This window comes from Scomber japonicus, chromosome 12 (assembly GCF_027409825.1).
Source record: "Scomber japonicus isolate fScoJap1 chromosome 12, fScoJap1.pri, whole genome shotgun sequence".
Classification (NCBI taxonomy): domain Eukaryota; kingdom Metazoa; phylum Chordata; class Actinopteri; order Scombriformes; family Scombridae; genus Scomber; species Scomber japonicus.
Window position 1 is genome coordinate 14,931,290 of NC_070589.1, and position 18,837 is coordinate 14,950,126.

Consider the following 18,837-nt stretch of genomic DNA (forward strand, 5'->3'; position numbering starts at 1 on the left):
TATTAATGTATTTTTCAACAATTATAGCTTCTCATATTAGGATGTATTACAACTGTCTTTTTACTATATTGACATTTATTATCTGTATATACACCAGCTACTGCTTATAGGTGCCCACCAGAGGAGTTTTTGTTGTTGACAAATGCATTAATACCTGCTTACTACTACATTATTGTGTGTTATTAACCATTGATTTTAAATTTATGTAGGGCCTATAGATACTAAATAGGTACAATTCTTCAAACCGTAGTTTGAGAAAAATATAATCTTAACTCAAGGTCCACTTCTTTTTGTCTTCTTTTTCTTTTTTTTCTCTTTGGTTCCTGAGGCTTTTGGAAAAGCTTGTGAATTGACCTTGAGTTAGGGGCTGTCTTTCTGTCAAAGTATACTCTATGGTGAAAGGATCATTGCACCCTCTAAAAATCTCACTTATCTCTCGTGCTATCTAGCCAATCTAGCAGATAGTTATACACATATGTATGTATATATATATATATATATATATATATATATATATATATATATATATACATATATATATATACACATAGCCAGATGCCTTTCATAAATCTCACAAATTTGATACAAAACATGGTGCTCTGTATCAGATTTAAACTAGCTGTGTGTGTGTGTCTTCTTTCTACATGTCTGTGTGTGTCTGCTCTGTCCTCAACATGCGTGTGTGTGTGTGTGTGTGTGTGTGTATGTAATTTGAGTTTGTTATGTGTCTTTTTCCTTTCTGTGCAATGCAGCAGAGTGTAATCCATGGTTTTGTGCTTCCTCCTCAGGCTTCATGTCAATGTCAGTTTCGGATGAGATGAATGTGACAGAGCAGGCTGAAAGAGCAAAAAAAAAAAAAAAAACATTGCTGGTAATTCAAAAGGCTGTTAGCAAAAAAAATAGCAGTAAGAATAGCATTCTTTTGAAACAAAAGAAACAAAAGAATACCTGGCAAACGCCGCATATAATTATAGCACATTTAGGGAGACACTGTTTATCACAGTGAGATGAGGGTGGGAGGATAAAAATTGAGGAAGTAAAAGAAACAAGTCAAAGAGATAAAGAGCATCGTCAGGTCGCTGCCGTGTAAAGCTGTGTAGCTGCTGCCAGTTAACTGCCAAGATAGAAACAGGCTTTCTTCATGGTAGCAGTGAGCCTGCTGCAGGAGAGGAATCACTGGCTTGTATAAAAGTATACAACAAAAAGCCTTTTATGTGTCATCTCAGTTTATAAAAAAAGTCATTTTGACACTTCCAAACTTTTTGAATTTTCTGAATTTTGAATGTGTTACCCTTTTCTGTTCCCTTTTTTTGGAGGAAGGGAGAGGAGGGTAAAAAGTTGAACTTGTGAAGAGAGAAGACATGCTTCTTCTTTCAAGATACAACTAGTAGTATAGAAGTAGAGTCCATTCAGAGGTTGCTTCGCAAAAATAACAGCAAAGCTGACTTCATTCGATGTTGATGCAATAGAGGAGAGGATACCCCGGGGTCAAAACATAACAAACAAAAAAAGACCAGCAGACAATGATGAAAGACGAAAAGGAAGAGTATGCAAAGGAAGCCAGACAGCAGCCAAAAATATTTTCTAAAAGCTTTATTCTTCTCTCTCTCTCTCCCTCTCTCTCTCTCTCTCTCTCTCTCTCTCTTTCTCTCTCTGTCTCTCTCTCTCTCTCTCTCTCTCTCTCTCTCTCTCTCTCTCTCTCTTCATCTCTCTCTGTCTCATCTTCTTTTTCAGGAGCATTACAGATTGAGAACAGCGAGGAAACAGACCAAGGGAAGTACGAGTGTGTGGCCACCAACTCTCAAGGCGTGCGCTACTCCTCCCCTGCCAACCTCTACGTGCGAGGTAGGACGTGAACGCAGAACACACGTGATCAGCGCACACACATGCACACACATGCACACAGAAATCACCACTGTGAAGTTGCTGTTGGTATTAGAAGAAAAAAAAAAGTTATTTCTTTTCCATTACTGTGCTCTTAAACAAGTATTACTAACCCATCCATTGTCTACAGTATATGTTGACCTTGTTGTTTGGTATTTTTCACAACCACCCTTAACAAGTCCACCTTAAACCTTGGTGTAAGCACCTGTAATCAAATTGAGCAGACTTGGGAGCACACCTTGGTTTAACTGCATGGAAACATCACAGATCTGTCTACTAAAATGGTTTCTGTACTAGAGGCAGATTAAGAGGAGTTCAACAATTTTGCACAAATGAAAAACAAAGAAAAAGAAGATTTGAATGAAATTGGAAGTTAAACAAATTACAATTTTTCTCGTGTTTGAATCAATGGCACCCACATGATCCCTGTTTAACTGATTTTAGCATCTGGACTGTGGGTGTTACAGAAGAATGTATGCAATGTGTGGATGTCGGTGTGAGTGTTGCAGGTGTGTGTGTGTGTGTGTGTGTGTGTGTGTGTGTGTGTGTGTGTGTGTGTGTGTGTGTGTGCGTGAGTGTGTGTGTGTGTGTGTGGTGCAGTGGGGTGAGTGGCTTTGCGCTGGCCGTTTTTATTCTCTCTGTGTTTCCCCGTTCTCTCTCTCCCCCCTCACGTCATTGTGTTCTGCATCAACCCCCTCTCATCCCTCAGAGCTTCGAGAAGGTTGGTGTGCTCTTTCTTTTCTTTTGTTACTCCTTTGTTTCAGAAAGCTTCATTTATTGAAACAGAGAGAAACAAAAAAGAAAAAAAAAACCCTCTAAAGGTCACCGGACTAGATTTGAAGTGAAATGATTTTAAAATTGTCTCCAAAATGAAAAGAGTTGATTTCTCTAAAGCTGCTACGATGAAGTGGCCTGCCTATGCAGCAGAGTGCATTGACTGCATTGTGAGGCCTTGTGTGCAGAACCCTTGGTATTGCCTTCACTCCCCGATCAATGTTTTCTGCATGGTATGATCTTGTTGTCATGGAGACCCAAGAATTGGAAGATTAAAAAGAGGCGATGTTTGCATGGAAGGAGCGAGAGAGAGAAAGAGAAAGGAGCACCGCTTGCATGTCTGTTGACTGACACAAGAGCATGGCACAGTGTGTGTTCACGCCTATTGATATGCTCGAACTGTGATATTAGTGAACTTGCTATCTTGTCATGTCTTAATAAGTTTTTTTGTTTTTTTTAAAATTCCTTTTGTTCCATTAATGTTGTGTCCCCGTTCCCATGTCACTACATCTGCTCTGATTCTGCACTTGTTGCATCGAGTGGAAACATGCACTCCCAGTCACGCTTGTACACGCCATTCTGTTATGAAGCTGTATGGGCTGTGCAGGTCTGTAGGCGAAGCATCTATTATTTGGCCGGATTCATGACAAAAACTCAAGATGGCAATAGAATAATCGCATAAACATCAAGTACATACTATACAAATTTGAGTTAATTGTACTTGATTATAATATTTATTCTCTACTACAATTCAGAGGGATATTGTACTTTTCCACTACATTTATTTGACTCAGTAGAAATATATGATTCATTGTAAAATGCTATTAGTGCCAGTTCAACAATAATGCTATATTGGCACTAATGTAAGACTCTGACTTTGTCCCCATTTATTGAAGATACAGCACACTTTTACACTCTTCCTGTTGTGAAAGTTTCTCTGAGATACTATTTATCCGAGCAGAAGAGAGTCCTCACCCTTGGCTTGCCTGTCGTAAAAGTGAAATAGTACCATTAAAGTAGAAAGTAGCTTCTCTATCAGTCACATGCTCACAGTATCTCCTGTCAGGCTGCTGGAAAGTATTTTCACTTTTCAAATGCAATTTCCAGAATAACATACCATCTTATATTTGGGCTAGTGCTGTATTTATCAATATAATATATTATGATGTTACACTCAGATGGCCACATTTTACTAATAATTCTGAAGTCCTTTTACTTAAACAATATTTTCAGTGCAGAAGGTTTTACATTGCTACTTTTACTTAGAGAAGGCAACTGAATCATTTTTCTACTGCACATCCCCAAGATTCACACTAAGACTAAATTGTCATATATTTACACGTATAACAATATGCCAATATTACTGTAATATAGTCTGTATCTCACTTTTTCTGTTGCTATCTCCAAATACCCCAATATGCCTGTATTGACTGACATTTGAAATTAATCATATCCATTCGCATTTTAGATATCGAGGAGGATATTAATGATTTCCTCCTATTACAGTGGTTAATGAAAGTTGTGTCCTTGAGACAGACGGGATGGTGCTGCGTAAATGTCAGCTCGGTGGCGGGTATATAGCAGAGCTGAGATACAGGCAGTAATCCTTATGGCTGTGCCAAGGTCTCCTCAGCTTCTAGCCTCCAGACTCCCTGCAGAGGACAGGACAAATGATAGCTCCGCTAATAAAGATTGAAGCTCCTAGCTCTCACAAACTGTATAGAAAATGGAGGAGAATCAAGCAGCCCGGCTTGATTAACTTTAAGCTAGAGGCTCTGTGAGCATGTGAAGGATTATCCCTTGTTATGAGCTCACTTTATTGTAAAGCACTCAGCTATGTCTCAATGGTGGATTCTTCAGTCTTTTGTCTCTGCTCCTTGTGACAGATTTAAATACATATATATATATAAATACTAATTTTCATGTTTCAGATTGCTTAATGATCATCTTGAGTCTTCATCTTCACCCTGTTGTTGCATGTTACCAAACTAATCCATGCACTTAATTATTTATGTCCTTTTTAGTTTGTTTTTGAGTATGGAAAGGTGTAAAATAACTGGATGAATGATAGTGTTGTGTCATGCTGCATTGCACCTGCTGTGTTTGTCGTGCGCATGGAGCTGTCATGGATGCAGTCTGTCTGTCTGTCTCTCTGTCTCCAGCATGCTCAGATGAGGAGATGCCTGCCTAATCATGTCTGTTTCTAACAGATCTACCTGTTTTTTGTCTCTTTGTCTCTTTCTTGTCTTCAACTTCTGTATCCAATTCTGGGTATCTTTCGGCTCTTGTTTTCTACAAGTTATCTGTCATTTATCAGTTAATAGTGACATCACAGCAAGATTTTCTTTTTTTTTTTCTTTTTTTAAAAAATTTGTTGAAATCAAAATGCAAAAAATATTAACTTCTATCCGATTGTCTCTAGATTCGTTGAGTAGGGGGATGTGGCCCATGAAGATTCCAAGTAATGATGTTACTCTTTAAAGAGTGGAGGTTATGCAGCAAATTTACCAGCATTTATTTATTTTGTTTAATATATTATATTATTATATATATATATTACAACTCATTTAAGAAACACAACCTATTTCCACTGAATCCTATTATTGTTTTACTACTGTAGATTTTTACAGTGACATCTTATTTTATTTGATCTCTTTTCATTTTCTGTCTTCTACTTTTAGAACATCTGTTGCTTTTTACACAGCCATGTTTTGTATGACACGTGAGCTTACTAGTGTTGAGTTTAGCTCAGTTTTTAGATAATGTTTCTGCTCTCTGTCTGCCTTCCCTTTCATTCTCTCCTTTCATCCAGAGATGTTTGTCCGTTTGCTCTCTCTGTCTCTTTCTGTTTCCTGTGTTGTGACCCTGGGGTATCTTCTTCTACTTTTTCTTCTTCTTCTTCTCTGCTCTGTCAACATCCGATCTCTACTAGTCTTTTTTAAGTTTTTTTTTATTTACTTTTGAAGCACCGACTTTCTGAATGGGCCTGACTCTGGTATAGTCGTGTTTTTAAATAGATCCATGTGTTTTCTTCTTCCTCGCTCCTCTTTTCTTCCCCCTTTTCCCTCCTTCCCCCAAAAAACCCTCTTCTAATCCTCTCTTTATCTCCACTCCCCTTCCTTTTCCCCTCCTTTCCCTCCCCCTTTTTTTCTCTTCTTCTTCTGCATTCTGTCTGCACCCTGATGTGTAGGAGCGACAGACACATGTACATAAGTTTATTAACTTATAAACATGCACATACTACCTCACATATCTCTCTTTTGCTCGCACTCGTTCTTTCCCGTTCTGCCTCTTTCATGCTGTCTTGGTGTTCTTTACTTAATGTGTCCAATGATCACTCTGTAATTGCCACAACACCTTATTAGAACCCTTTACCCTTTCCTGTCCACATTTTCAATTCATTTGACTACACACACTGTATCAGTTATGAATCCTATGTATTGTACAGTACCTTGTTGTACAATGTGGCTGTCCTTTGCTACATTGCCTGTCATTGTCTTGAAGAGAAGCAGAGCTGCCTCTCTCTCTCTCTCTCTTGTTCTCTCTCTGTCTTGCGCTCTCTCTGTCTTTCTTACTCTGTCCCTCTATCTGTCTCTCCAGTGTCTTGCTTCTCTCTGTCTCCCTCTCAGTCTTCAGTTCTTCGTTCTCTTCTTTGTGTTTTTCCACCATTTTATTCCTCTTGAGTCGCCCAGGCATGCAGTGACCTATGAGTTCAGTCTCTCGATGCATCTCTCCCTAATATATAGCCAAGCAAGCCCCAGCAGATGCAGTATTGGATATAACTTGCCACTTAACTTGTTCTTCTCATGGGGACACAAATAGCAAGCAGGGCCTATTGATTGGACTCCATGATGCATACTCTCGCTAAAACGAGCCCGTCTACTGCAGAAGCACCTGAAGGCACAGAAATCTCAATGAAGTAAAGTTTCTCTCTAAAGTTTCTGCTAGAGTTCATTCTTATCAGTCATTGCTTAGAGCAAAATTGAAATATAATTATAGTACATCTACAATCAAAAATTTGAATCACAAAGTCTAATTTTCTTGCTTAAATGGATGATAACCAATAAAAAAAAAGAAGAGAAACTGATTATAGGTGTCATGTCCTGGTTGAAATGATACTCAAGAGTTTGTCACTATTATTTTGAGTAGGCAGCTCACTCTGATTGGTTGAGCTCAACACAAGATTTGTGTCTTTCTGTTGAAATCATCAGTACCATAAAGTAATTGGGACTAAACTTGAAATATCCCTTTGTAATTTTCTGTAAAAACCCTGAAGTTCATTCTCCCCCTTCCTGTTACCTCTCCTTTCCTCTCTTCTCTCTCTTTTCTTTCTTTTTCTCTTTCTTGCCCTCATTTTCTCTCTCAACCTCTACCTTGCTTTTTCTGCCTCGCTCTTTCTCTCTGATTCTCTCTCCCTCACCCCCCCCCACCCCCTCCTTCTCTCTCTCTCCGCCTTTCTTCTCCTTACTCCCCTCCCCACTTTTCACCTCTCCCCACGTTCCCTCTCAATCCCCACCCCTATCCTTTCTACCCCAACTCTCCTCCTTTCCCAGTGCGCCGTGTGCCCCCTCGTTTCTCCATCCTCCCCTCCAACTACGAGATCATGCCGGGAGGGAGTGTCAACATCACCTGCGTGGCAGTGGGTTCACCCATGCCCTACGTCAAGTGGATGCTGAACAGCGAGGACCTGACCCCTGAGGATGAAATGCCGATAGGCCGGAACGTGTTGGAGCTCAATGGTGTCAGGGAGTCTGCAAACTACACCTGTGTGGCTATGAGTAGCCTGGGTATCATCGAGGCCGTCGCTCAGGTCTTAGTCAAGAGTAAGGGACACTGTGATACAGACATCATCAGATAAGAGCCATCTGTTTAATAATTTTAAGCTCATGAAGAAAGCAAAGGGTTCGGAAAAGGGGTTCAGTGGTGATTTCATTGTAAAATATATTCAGTGCAATTACGTTTCCTCTTCACCTTTAAATGTATGCTTGTTAGGAAAACTGGAGACTCTAAAGTGCTATTGTTACTTTAGAGGTCTGCATAGGACTTAAGCAATCTACATATCTACATAATAATTATGATTCAGGCAACCCATATTTCTGTGATTTTATCACAGATGCACAGCAAGCATGGAAGACAATTGAATTTTTTTTTTTTTATTGTAATTTGATTTGGACAGAAATGTAGATCAGATAAGATTAGATTCAGCTTTGTTGTCATTGCATAAGTACTGGTACAACAAAATGCAGTTTAGCATATAAGCAGGTAGTGCAAACAGTAGCAAATGTACAGAGTCAACAATGAGGTAGTGATAGTACCGTAGGAGGGGAAGTAATATATAGTAAACAAAAAATATACAAAATGTAGTGTACAAATGAATGCGGCTACGCTATGTCATTGTGTTATTGTAAACTATCAAGCTAAATAATTAAACATTATATAATAGATATTAAATTATTTTTTCTCTCTTATCTTTAGCTTTGCCAAAGCCTCCCGGCACACCCGTCGTCACAGAGACCACAGCTACCAGTGTGACCATCACCTGGGACTCTGGCAACCCTGACCCCGTCTCCTACTACATCATTCAGTATCGAGCCAAAGGCCCGGACAGTAAATACGAAACGGTGGACAGCATCACCACCACCCGCTACAGCATTGGGGGACTGTACCCCAATACAGAATACGAAATCAGAGTGTCGGCTTTCAACAGCATCGGCCAGGGCCCCCCATCAATGCGTGTGGATGCACGGACTGGAGAGCAGGCACCAGCTAGCCCACCCCGAAATGTCCAGGCCCACATAATTTCTCAGAACACAGTGATGGTCCGCTGGGAGGAACCGGAGGAACCTAATGGGCAGGTGGGATGACTGAAACAATTTTTAACCTGTTGTCAATAGCAGAATTAAACATGTATGTATGTATGTATGTATGTATTCTTGTCTTCATGTGATTTGTGTTTTTTATCTGTTTTATCTATCTGCTCCAAAACCAGAGGACAAATAAAGTCATAAACGTGTAACAAACCAGGATAAGAAGTAGTTTTGACCACCAAGGCAGAGAGGCTATAATCCCCACATTTCAAATTACTTTTACCCCCATTGACTACGGAGTGACAGTGTTTCAAAATTGCACAAAGACGCCCATGAGGTTAAAACATTAAAGCCCTAATAAAATTCACCATTGGGAGCTTTATTCCAATGTGCAGTTTCAGTCCTGAGCAGGGATTGTGCCTTGCCAGAGATTTCCCTCCTGCAACTCCCTTGCTACTTTCCCCACTCTCTAAAGGAAAAAAGGTAATTGGACTGTCCGCTCTAAGTTAAGCACATTCCCTCTTGAGGCCCATTTTCTTTTCTAGACTACCTAACTGTACAGAACTGTCATAAAAGCGCAACACTGAATCGAGCACATACAGGGATTACAGATATTAAACATTAATAACAGAATAGGTGGTTGAGGTTGAGGGTAAGGGCAATGGCAATGGTAGGTCAGAAGGATTATATTCACTTTCAACTGGCCCAAAACAAATCCAACGGGAGGAGTTATAGTGATTATATCTTAAGCGCTACAATCTGAGGACTTCCACAGCTTGTGTTTGAGCTGCTTTTGTCAACCTTAACATGAGGGAAGTGCTTGTTTATTAGGGTCAAATCCACAACAGCTCAACAGAGATGTGAGGACAACAACCTTGTGATAGTGACTTGTAACAAACAGTGAACACACAAATCCACAGGACCTGGACTAAAGTCAATCAATAATTCATAAATGACGACCTTGACTTTGATCAATTCTACTTGGTTATGTGTTGATAGAAGGTATTATGGATTACCATGCATGAACGACAGTGGGATTAGGTGAAAGACCACTTAATACAGCCCAGTCACTGATGACCTTAAAGCTATTTCTGTGTCACTCTCCTCCTCTGTTAAAGGTCAAGGGCTATCGTGTGTACTACACAATGGATCCATCCCGACCCATGAATGAGTGGCAGATCCATAACGTGCAGGACAGCGTGATCACCACCATTCAGAATCTGATAACCTCAGAGACCTACACCATCCAGGTCTTAGCCTTCACATCTGTAGGGGACGGACCCTTCTCGGACCCCGTCCACGTCAAAGTCATGCCAGGAGGTCAGTGATGTGCTCTGAAAGTGAGAAGATAGTTTGTGTAAGTGAGGGAACGTGTATTTTGCACGTTGATGCACAGTTAACAGCTAAGTAGTGGTCCTGATTTATTCATGTGTGGGTTAGTAGTGTCTTTTGTCAGATGTGCATATGCAGCACAACACAAATGAGTAATGTATACAAACTGCTAAGAAGCTTATTCAGGTGACTTATGCGATGCCTGTGAAACAATCCTCTGTGAAACACTTAGCAAATAAGCTTGACCTGTCAGAAAATAGGAGTTCTTCAAAACGAATAAATACTACCTGCTGGGACAGAACTGTGGAGATGTATGAAAAGGAAACAGGGATTAGCAGCCCAAAATGTCCCTTGTACCTAGGTGCTACTCATACCGCTGTGACGGCTGCTGTGAAGTTGCAGGTTTTATATGATGGGAGTTAGAAAAGAGATTATTACTTAACAATCTGTGATGGTATTACTGGTTTTAATGCTTGTGTGGGCTTAGCCACTGTTACGCCATTAGATTTCCTTAAACAGTCTGCCACTTTCCAGCAAATAAAAAAATGAGATTATGTAAATATACAAAAATACAGACAATACAAAGGTTTGGAGGATTTATTTGTTAGTAGATGTACATTATGACATCCAAAATCAGCTAGATGGCTTCCTCTATGACCTCAAAAGCATATATTTTTCTCTATTACATTAAATATTTCTGACTAAAAAAGCAACAATCACAACTAGTTAAGTTAGAAAACAAATCCTATAGTTACAAAAATCCTCATTTATAAATTAATAAATTACAGTAGTTGAGGAAAAACCTAGATCCATTTAGTAGCTTTTTCTGGAGCTTTTAGTCAAGTCACATGATCCTCATCAGCAGGTGGAATTTAATTTTTTACTGAGTGTTTGTGTTGGGGTGGAAAAAAATACTGTTTTATTGGGACTGAGTGATCAAATACATTTCTATATTCTGATTGGTGCATAAATATATCACCGCCTACACGTGTTTAGGCATGATTATCACTAGATATTTGTGCAACCCTGTAATAGAGCCAGTGAGTTATTTTTTCTTGCATGCTTGTGCATAGATAACACAGCTAAGTAGTGGTCTTCATTTATTCATGTGTACGTGAGTAATGGTTGTTTTTCAGATGTGTGTGTGCAACAGAGCACAAATGAGTAATTATTTGTGTGTGTGTGCGTCTCTCTTTTCAAATACAGCCCTGTTCTCTTCAAATTATTCACAAGAGCACAGACAAAACACAATCCTCTTGTACGAAATGACCAGTATTGTTCTAACTTTGGCAGCTAATACTATGTTTATATAGTGAAAAGTTGATTAGGAAAATAGATTTTGCAGAGGAATAATCATATTAGAGGTGTACTGTCAAAGAAATGACTATATTTTTATATAAATATTTGATTATCATTAATGTAGAAGTGTACAACTGATCGATGTTGCCTTTAAAAGATCACAATGCACTCTAGATCTTATCTATGACCTTTTATATGATGAAACCACATTGTTCTGTTTTAAGGAAGATGTCTCGCCGAGATGTCTCGCACCTTGTTTGCACCTCATTTGTTAGAATTCTAAAAGCAGTCTTTCTTTGTATAGTGAGACACTTCTAAAGTTCCCAATTCTTGCATTCGGCTCAGAACTATATGTCTACAAACACCTGATTCTTAAAGTACAAGCCTATAGAAGATTAAAAACATTTTAGTTATAGATGAGATGGAGTGGTTCTGACTGGTTGTGTTTCATTCTGTCCCCTTTAGTCCCAGGCCAGCCAGGGAAGTTCAAAGTTGGTAGGGTGACAGACACCAGTATTGAACTGACCTGGGAACCTGCTTACACCAAGGAGGGCATTGTCAACTATGAGCTCCTCTACAAACCTGCCAAGTATGGCAGTTTGGTAAGACCTCTTACACTCTTTTATGAATCTGTCCCCTCTCTCTCTCTCTCTCTCTCTCTCTCTCTCCCTCTCTCTCTCTCTCTCTCTCTCTCTCTATTTATCTATCTATCTATCTCTCTCCCTATGTTTAGCTCTCCTTTAATGTTTTCTTTTTCACTCTCTTATTCTGTGCTCTGCTCCTCTCTCATAGGAGAAGCTGACCTTCGGGCCGAGGAATTCTTACACAGTGGAGGGTCTGAAAGCGAACACCGAATACTCTTTCTCCCTGGCCGCCATCTCAAATAAAGGCATTGGTGCTTTCACCAATGAGCTGGTGCAGAGGACATCACAAGCCAGTACGTCTCAATTTGAATGGGCTCACATACTGTACCTACAGGCACACATACACACAAATCCCACAAACTTCAGTTGTATTATGTTTCAGTCTTGTACACAAATCTCATGCAAATATTTTGTTCTCTCTACACACACACACACACTGACACACACACCAAGTAGTATATTGTCCCCAGCCCCTGACCTGGTAAAACCGGGGAACTATCTTTACATCTCTCGTTTATCAACCCATCTATCCAAACCCCCTCCCATTCATCCATCTATGTTTGACCGTGCCTGTCTTCCCCCGTTCAGCCTCTTGCTTTCTTACACAGCCAAAACATCATGACAGACGGAGATGGAGCACCGATTAATGTTTCACTCTTCCTTTTCCTCACCCTACCTTTCACTTTTTCCACTCTATCAGTGTCTAATGTCTTTGAAAGGGCGAAACTGTCTGCCACTGATTGGCTAGCAGCCAGTGGTGAGGAGCATTAAGTGATTGTGGGTGGCCTGTTATGTTGACAGGTAAGTGCCGGCTTTTCTGTATTTTATCCATGCTAAACTTGAATTCTCTCCCTTGCGTCCTTTCCTCTCTTTTCCTGCATGATCTCTGATAGCCGATAAGAGATTCCACTGTTTTTTCTTGCTCTGACACATCAAGTCATTTTATATCTGATCTCGAGAAGGAAAAACAAATGCAGAGATAAGGGAGAAAATGGCGCAAGGAAAATAAATAATAAAGTAGTCATGGACAAAGGAAAGAGGTCTGAAGTTCATGGTGCTGTATCACATCAGTGGTAAGTTTTTATCAAGTATTTACAGCAACTCAAACATAAGAATACATCATATGTACTCACAATCAGACCTTTTTCTACAACTGAGTACAGAATGTGCTAAATGCTTTCAGCTGGTCTCCTTTCACTCTTTACCTCTATAAAAGAAAGGGATACCAAGGTGGCACACTGGCGGAGGTGGCAGAGGGGGTCCAGGAAAGGGAAGGTGCTAGATAAGCAGACTATTTCATGCAGCAGAATTCATTTCCCAAGGAGGTTATGTGCGCTTTGTTATCGCCAAGCTTTGGTGCACATCTAGATTGTCCCTCGAGGCCAACAGAACAGTGGCTGTACGGCTGAGTGGATAGATACTTGAACCTGTCAGCTATGACTATTACACTCCCACACACACACACACACACACACATGCTATAAACTCGCAAGATCACACACGAGCCCGGACGCCTCAGCCGTGCTCATCATTGTGTGTGTTACTTCAGGAACATTATATAGGGTGAGTGATACCTACCACACTGTTTCCAAATCTGTGAGGATGAAGTTGTGTTATTTGTGGTCTGTGTTTGCTTTCTTTTCACGTTTCTTACAGTAAACACCCCAGCCTAACTAGGACTACTTCAGATTTTGTACTTGTCTTCAATTCATCATTCTAGCATGACTTTCAATATCTGTCTGAGTGCCTTTCTCTGCTAGGCTACCTGTTTTTTCTTTTTTTCTTTTTTTTTCTCTGCCTTCTTAATCCTTTCAGCACTGTGTGAGTCTGTTTTAGTTTGTTTTTTCTTTCCTCTGTGAAGCCCAAGACCTTCCCCTTGTCAGCAGTGGAAAGTCTCAGACCACTCTATTATCTTGAGGACTCAAGGATTATGCCACCATGGGGGCTAGTGTTGTGAAATGTATATATTTGTCTGTGCTCCTGTGCAGTGAGCTGTGCATCTCTGCTTTAGAAAGAAAGACTCTTATTCCATTCATAAATCTGGATCCCTTTGTGCTACTAGCTGTGGCCAAAGGGTAAAATATAATCATTGGGTATTAGATACACATTCTCCTTGGGTATAATTAAGTTGTCCACTCAGGGTCGATACTCTTGTCTCTGGTTTATTTAATTAGGCTTTAAGCCTAACATTATGCTTTTAGATTATGTGGTTGCACCCCCTTTTTGCCTGAGTCATTTTAGTCCGGGTGTTATGTCTTTCATTTCAGTTTACCTCAGTTTCTTATTGTTTCCTTTTTTATCCTTATCTCCTATCCTTTTGCTGGTATTTTTCCCGTCTCTTGCTTTTCAACCCCATTCTCCTGGGTCTTTCCTAAACACTTTGCCAATCACCCACCTTGCCCTTTGTCCAATCAGAGCCCTCAGCTGCTCCTGAGGGTGTGTCCTGCGAATGTGCCAGCTCCACCTCGCTGAGAGTAAGTTGGAGGCCACCTCCAATGGAGGGCCAGAATGGCGAGTTGGCAGGTTATGAGCTGAGGTACCAGAAAGTTTCTGGGGCAGGAAGTGGAGGTCAGGGCCAGGAGGTGAAGGGGCTTCCTATCCCAGCCCAGCAGGGGCAGACAGTGGTAGAGGGGCTGGAGAAATGGAGCTGGTACAACATCACCATGACAGCCACCACTGTAAAGGGGAATGGACCCAACAGCCCAGCTGTGCTTTGCAGAACTGATGAGGATGGTAAGAGTGAGCATGCATCGTAGATCAGACCTAAACAGTATTGATTGTACAGTTGATTATTTACTGGCGAGACAGTTGGTCATTTAATTAACTGCGCTTGTCTGTGTGTATGTATGTGTGTGTGTATGCTCAGTGCCCAGTGCAGCCCCTCGTCATGTGGATGTCCAGCCGCTCAACTCCTCAACACTCCGAGTCACCTGGCGGTCGGTGTTGCCACGGTTACGGCAGGGCCAGATCCGTGGCTACCAGGTGCATTTTAGCCGTGCAGAGAGTGGTGAATCGCGAAACCTCCCATGGATCAAAGATCTCTTACTGGACGAGTCTCAGGTGACATCATAACTGAATATTTCAATGAATAAATGATGGTCATTTTTTATCGTTAAACACCCCCCTCGTCTTTCTCCTTTGGTCCTTATTCCTGGTAACTCACTCCTTGCCTCATCTGTCTTGGCTGCCTGCGGGGTGTGTCTCATCTGTGGGATAAGATGGAGGAGGATGACTCGACACAATATGTGAGTGCACAGTACCCATCCTCTTCTCATTATAAATGAACTCACTATTAATACATACAGAATAATGCACCCAATACATTATATAGAGACAGTTATGAAATCTTCATTAAGTCTGACCACCAGAGATTTAATCGGCATCTCTTATGTAACAACTTACATTTTTCTATAATTTCTCATTAATGCACAACTGTGAAGAAAGTAAATGAAGAGATCTGTGTGTTGAAATAAAAAGGGACAAGTAAGCTATATTTAATGGTGCTGTTATGTGTTATCTCCCACAGGAGCTGCTTTTGGGAGGTCTGAAAGCAGAGACTTTGTATTCTGTCTCAGTGGCAGCGTACACCACCAAAGGGGATGGAGCGCACAGCAAAGCCAAGCTGGTGCAGACCACAGGGATCGGTAAGCATATGCCAAGTATACAGTTCAATGTACTGGATTTAGTAACTAACATACTCAGGAATTGATCTTACAGTAAGCTGTACCAGAAGCCAGCAGTAAATAAACAGCAAATCAATTTGAGTTCTTCTACAAGATTTACATGATACGTGTTTTCATATATATATATATTACGATTGATTTTCTGCTTCCTACACTGTCGTTTGCAGTGCCTGGTCCCCCCTCCCTTTGGCTCCGTCCAGGATTGGGTCCATCAGTGGTGGTACGCTGGGCTCCCCCGCTGGAGTGCTCTGAGTCAGCCTCTGAAAGCCGGGGGCTCCCAGTGGCAATCCAGGGCTACCGCCTACAGTTTGGCTTGAAGAATGCCTCTTTAGACACCACAGTTGATTTCACGAATCGGGAGAAAAACTTCACTGTCAGAGACCTCTCCCCAGGAGCCTCCTACGTCTTTGTCCTCTCAGCAAAAAGCAGAGCAGGCTATGGAGATTTAGTGCAGCAGGAAATAACAGTTCCCATGTTTCCACCCTTGGGATACCCGAAAATATCTGACTTTGTTAACGCCACTTGCTGTTCCATCCAGTTCTCCTGGCTGCCCCTTGACCCAGAAGAGTCCAATGGCATCATTACAGAGTACACCATAGCTTATACAGAGGCTGCAGGCCCCAAACCTTCCAGTGTTCCCGATCCTTCTGCCTTACCAGCCCCTCCTGCTCCCCCACGCCTGGTCACAGTACCAGCGAGTGAGTCCACCTACATCATCCTGGGCCTCAATCACAGCACAACGTATGAGGTGCAGCTCAGAGCCCACAACAAGGCAGGGCCAGGCCCCTTCAGCCCACCTCTGGTGTGCCAAACCCTGGCCTTTGAAACAGGTAGGGCAGGGGAACACCCTTCACCTTCTAAGCACTGGTTCAGCCTCACATCTCCGCTCCCCATACTGTGGATTTCACTCCTAAACACTAAAGTAAATGAAGTCTGGGCCAGTTCTTATAGGTCGGCCCACCACCTGTGCACCTCAGAGGGGCTAAGAACTACAAAGTCCAGGGGAGCACAACTACTCCCCCTAATCTCCTCCACTCACTCACTTACCTTCATCACCTACCCTTCACCACCAGTGGAAGCAGGCTGAATGTTAATGGATGCTTGCCTCAAGAGCACTGCTTATCACAAACCCTCAGGTAAAAGTCAAAACAAGGCCTGGATATACTGTATGCAATACAGAAGGTAAGTATCCAGTCTAAATTAAAGAAAAACTGGAGCTTGGTGCTGTATCTGAAGGTAAGCTTTTTTTATCTGATAAATCTCCACTGCCACCTTTTCCAAAGCCTTTGCTGACATGCTGAATTCTGAGTCTAACAAACACAACAATACACCCTGAGAATGTGGCATGTCACATTCCTGCAGCCGGTCTGTCTGTCTTTTGTTCTTACTACTCTTGCCATCCACTCTCCTCATCACCTGCCCATCCTCCTAACCATCATGAAGTCTTCCCAGTAACAGATCTGACATGGCATCCTTTCTTCCAGGTTTGCAGTGGGAAAGCAGAAGAGCCGGTGATTTGAATAAAATGCTTCTTTCTTTGTGACGGTCTTTCTTTTTGTTGTTTGCTTCCCAGATGTGCCAAGGAACTTTTCAGTCAATCTGGCCACTAAGACCAGTGTTCTTCTAACGTGGGAGTTTCCAGAGAGCAGCAACCCCTATCGCTTTACTGTACGTCCATCACCTGGTGCATGTACAGTACACGTGTAGTGTCATTATTTATCATAAAACACAACCATACGTTTCTGCATTTTTATTATAAATGGCCCCAACTTGAATTATACTTTAGGTGTTAAGTGTAAGCCTTCTACCACACTCAGATTCAAAAACCGTAAAAATGTGGTCTCTTTGTTCAAAGTGGGGCAGAGTAGAAGTGAGTAGAAGTCCATCAGGGTTATAAATCTATGAAACCCGATGTCCAAATTAAAGGAGCATTCCAGTGATTTAGTATTGCAAAAATGTCATCAAACATCAAGGTTATTTTTTGACACATTGTGAGTTCTCATAATGAATAAATCAATCAATCAATCAATCAATCAATCTTTATTTGTATAGCGCCAAATCACAACAAAGTCATCTCAAGGCACTTTACACATAGAGTAGGTCTAAACCGTACTCTTCAAGTTTAATTTTAAAGAGACCCAACATTCCCACATGAGCAAGCACTTAGCAACAGTGGCAAGGAAAAATGTGTACCCGTGTAAAATAGGGATGGGCCCCTTTAATTCACAATGTCTAACAATAAAATAAAATTCTTAAAAATGTTCCACAAAAAGGATGTTAGGTTGTATAACATCAGCATAGAGTATATAAATAAGCTAATATTCTAACCTCACTAACACTACTCTCCCACCCTCCAGGTGGAGTATAACCGCCAGAAAATGGAGGTGGATGCTCGATTGAGAAAGGCAATTATCCCAAATCTCCAGCCTGACACCAGCTATGACTTCAAGATCACTGCGCCTGAGGGAAACATGGGAGGCCTTCGCCACCGCATCCCTGCCAAGACTTCCCCGTCAATCACTATCCGCCGCCCTGAGATTGACCACAGTCGTGACACAGAGACCACAGTCACCATTATCCTGCCATCGTTGGAGTCTCGCACTCCTGTCAAGTAAGATTTAAAGAGGGAACTGTAGGAAAACTCTTTTTCTTGCACAGACAGCAGGTAGACTTGCTGCACTCAGGTCAGATGATTGCAATCTCTTAAAATACGTGGCTTGATTATAATAACTGACTGACAAGATGTTATGATGTGTGATACAGCCTTTAGTGCAACATGTTGGCATGGAAACGTGTAAAAGTAGTTCCAATTGTTACCACTATTGTGTGAGTACAGATGGTGTCATATTATTTGTCCTCTTGTGCTTCCACAGAAATGTTTATGTTGTTGTGGTCCCTCTGAGGAGAGCCCGTGGCGTCATCAAACACCTTAAGAGTCCAGATGAAATGGACCTAGAGGAGGTGAGAACCACAACAATGCCAGAATCCACTGATGCCTGTGCCTAGAAGGAGGAAAGAACCTATAAACACTCACACACACAGTCCCATCACTAAGAACTCCTGGCAATGCTTACCCTTTTTAATTCAATATCAGTGTTTAAACATTAGTCATAGATATTGGAACGTCTCATTTCCTTCTTCCTCTCATGGGCCCCATCTTGCGGTCGGCGCACAGTGGATGGCGGGCGTGGCGCATGTGTCTTTGTTAGTTTCCTCCAGCTCATTTGTGATTTTCTCGCCCTGCTCCCACATTGTTTAAATAGAACCACAATGTGACTTCGTATTATGATGTACATCAACATATTAAAAAAAAGTCACAATGACGTGCCACTATGTATTAGAATCAGTCAATCGCAGTAATGATCAATGAAGTCATGTGACCAATCCTGATAAATCTGCCAAGGTGACAGTGCG

General features: G+C 41.4%; 1 protein-coding gene across 1 annotated transcript in view; it reads left to right on the forward strand.

The window, feature by feature from the left end:
• Window positions 1-18,837, forward strand: part of LOC128369616 (receptor-type tyrosine-protein phosphatase S-like) — a 50,353-nt gene that overhangs the window by 20,810 nt on the left and 10,706 nt on the right. The window contains exons 5-19 of the mRNA XM_053330694.1: window positions 1,735-1,845; window positions 2,594-2,605; window positions 7,212-7,481; window positions 8,134-8,513; window positions 9,584-9,785; window positions 11,562-11,698; window positions 11,889-12,033; window positions 14,156-14,473; window positions 14,607-14,800; window positions 14,959-14,985; window positions 15,267-15,384; window positions 15,591-16,253; window positions 16,997-17,091; window positions 17,781-18,034; window positions 18,297-18,384. Coding sequence (XP_053186669.1) covers window positions 1,735-1,845; window positions 2,594-2,605; window positions 7,212-7,481; window positions 8,134-8,513; window positions 9,584-9,785; window positions 11,562-11,698; window positions 11,889-12,033; window positions 14,156-14,473; window positions 14,607-14,800; window positions 14,959-14,985; window positions 15,267-15,384; window positions 15,591-16,253; window positions 16,997-17,091; window positions 17,781-18,034; window positions 18,297-18,384 — 3,014 coding nt within the window. The remainder of the gene's footprint in view (window positions 1-1,734; window positions 1,846-2,593; window positions 2,606-7,211; window positions 7,482-8,133; window positions 8,514-9,583; window positions 9,786-11,561; window positions 11,699-11,888; window positions 12,034-14,155; window positions 14,474-14,606; window positions 14,801-14,958; window positions 14,986-15,266; window positions 15,385-15,590; window positions 16,254-16,996; window positions 17,092-17,780; window positions 18,035-18,296; window positions 18,385-18,837) is intronic.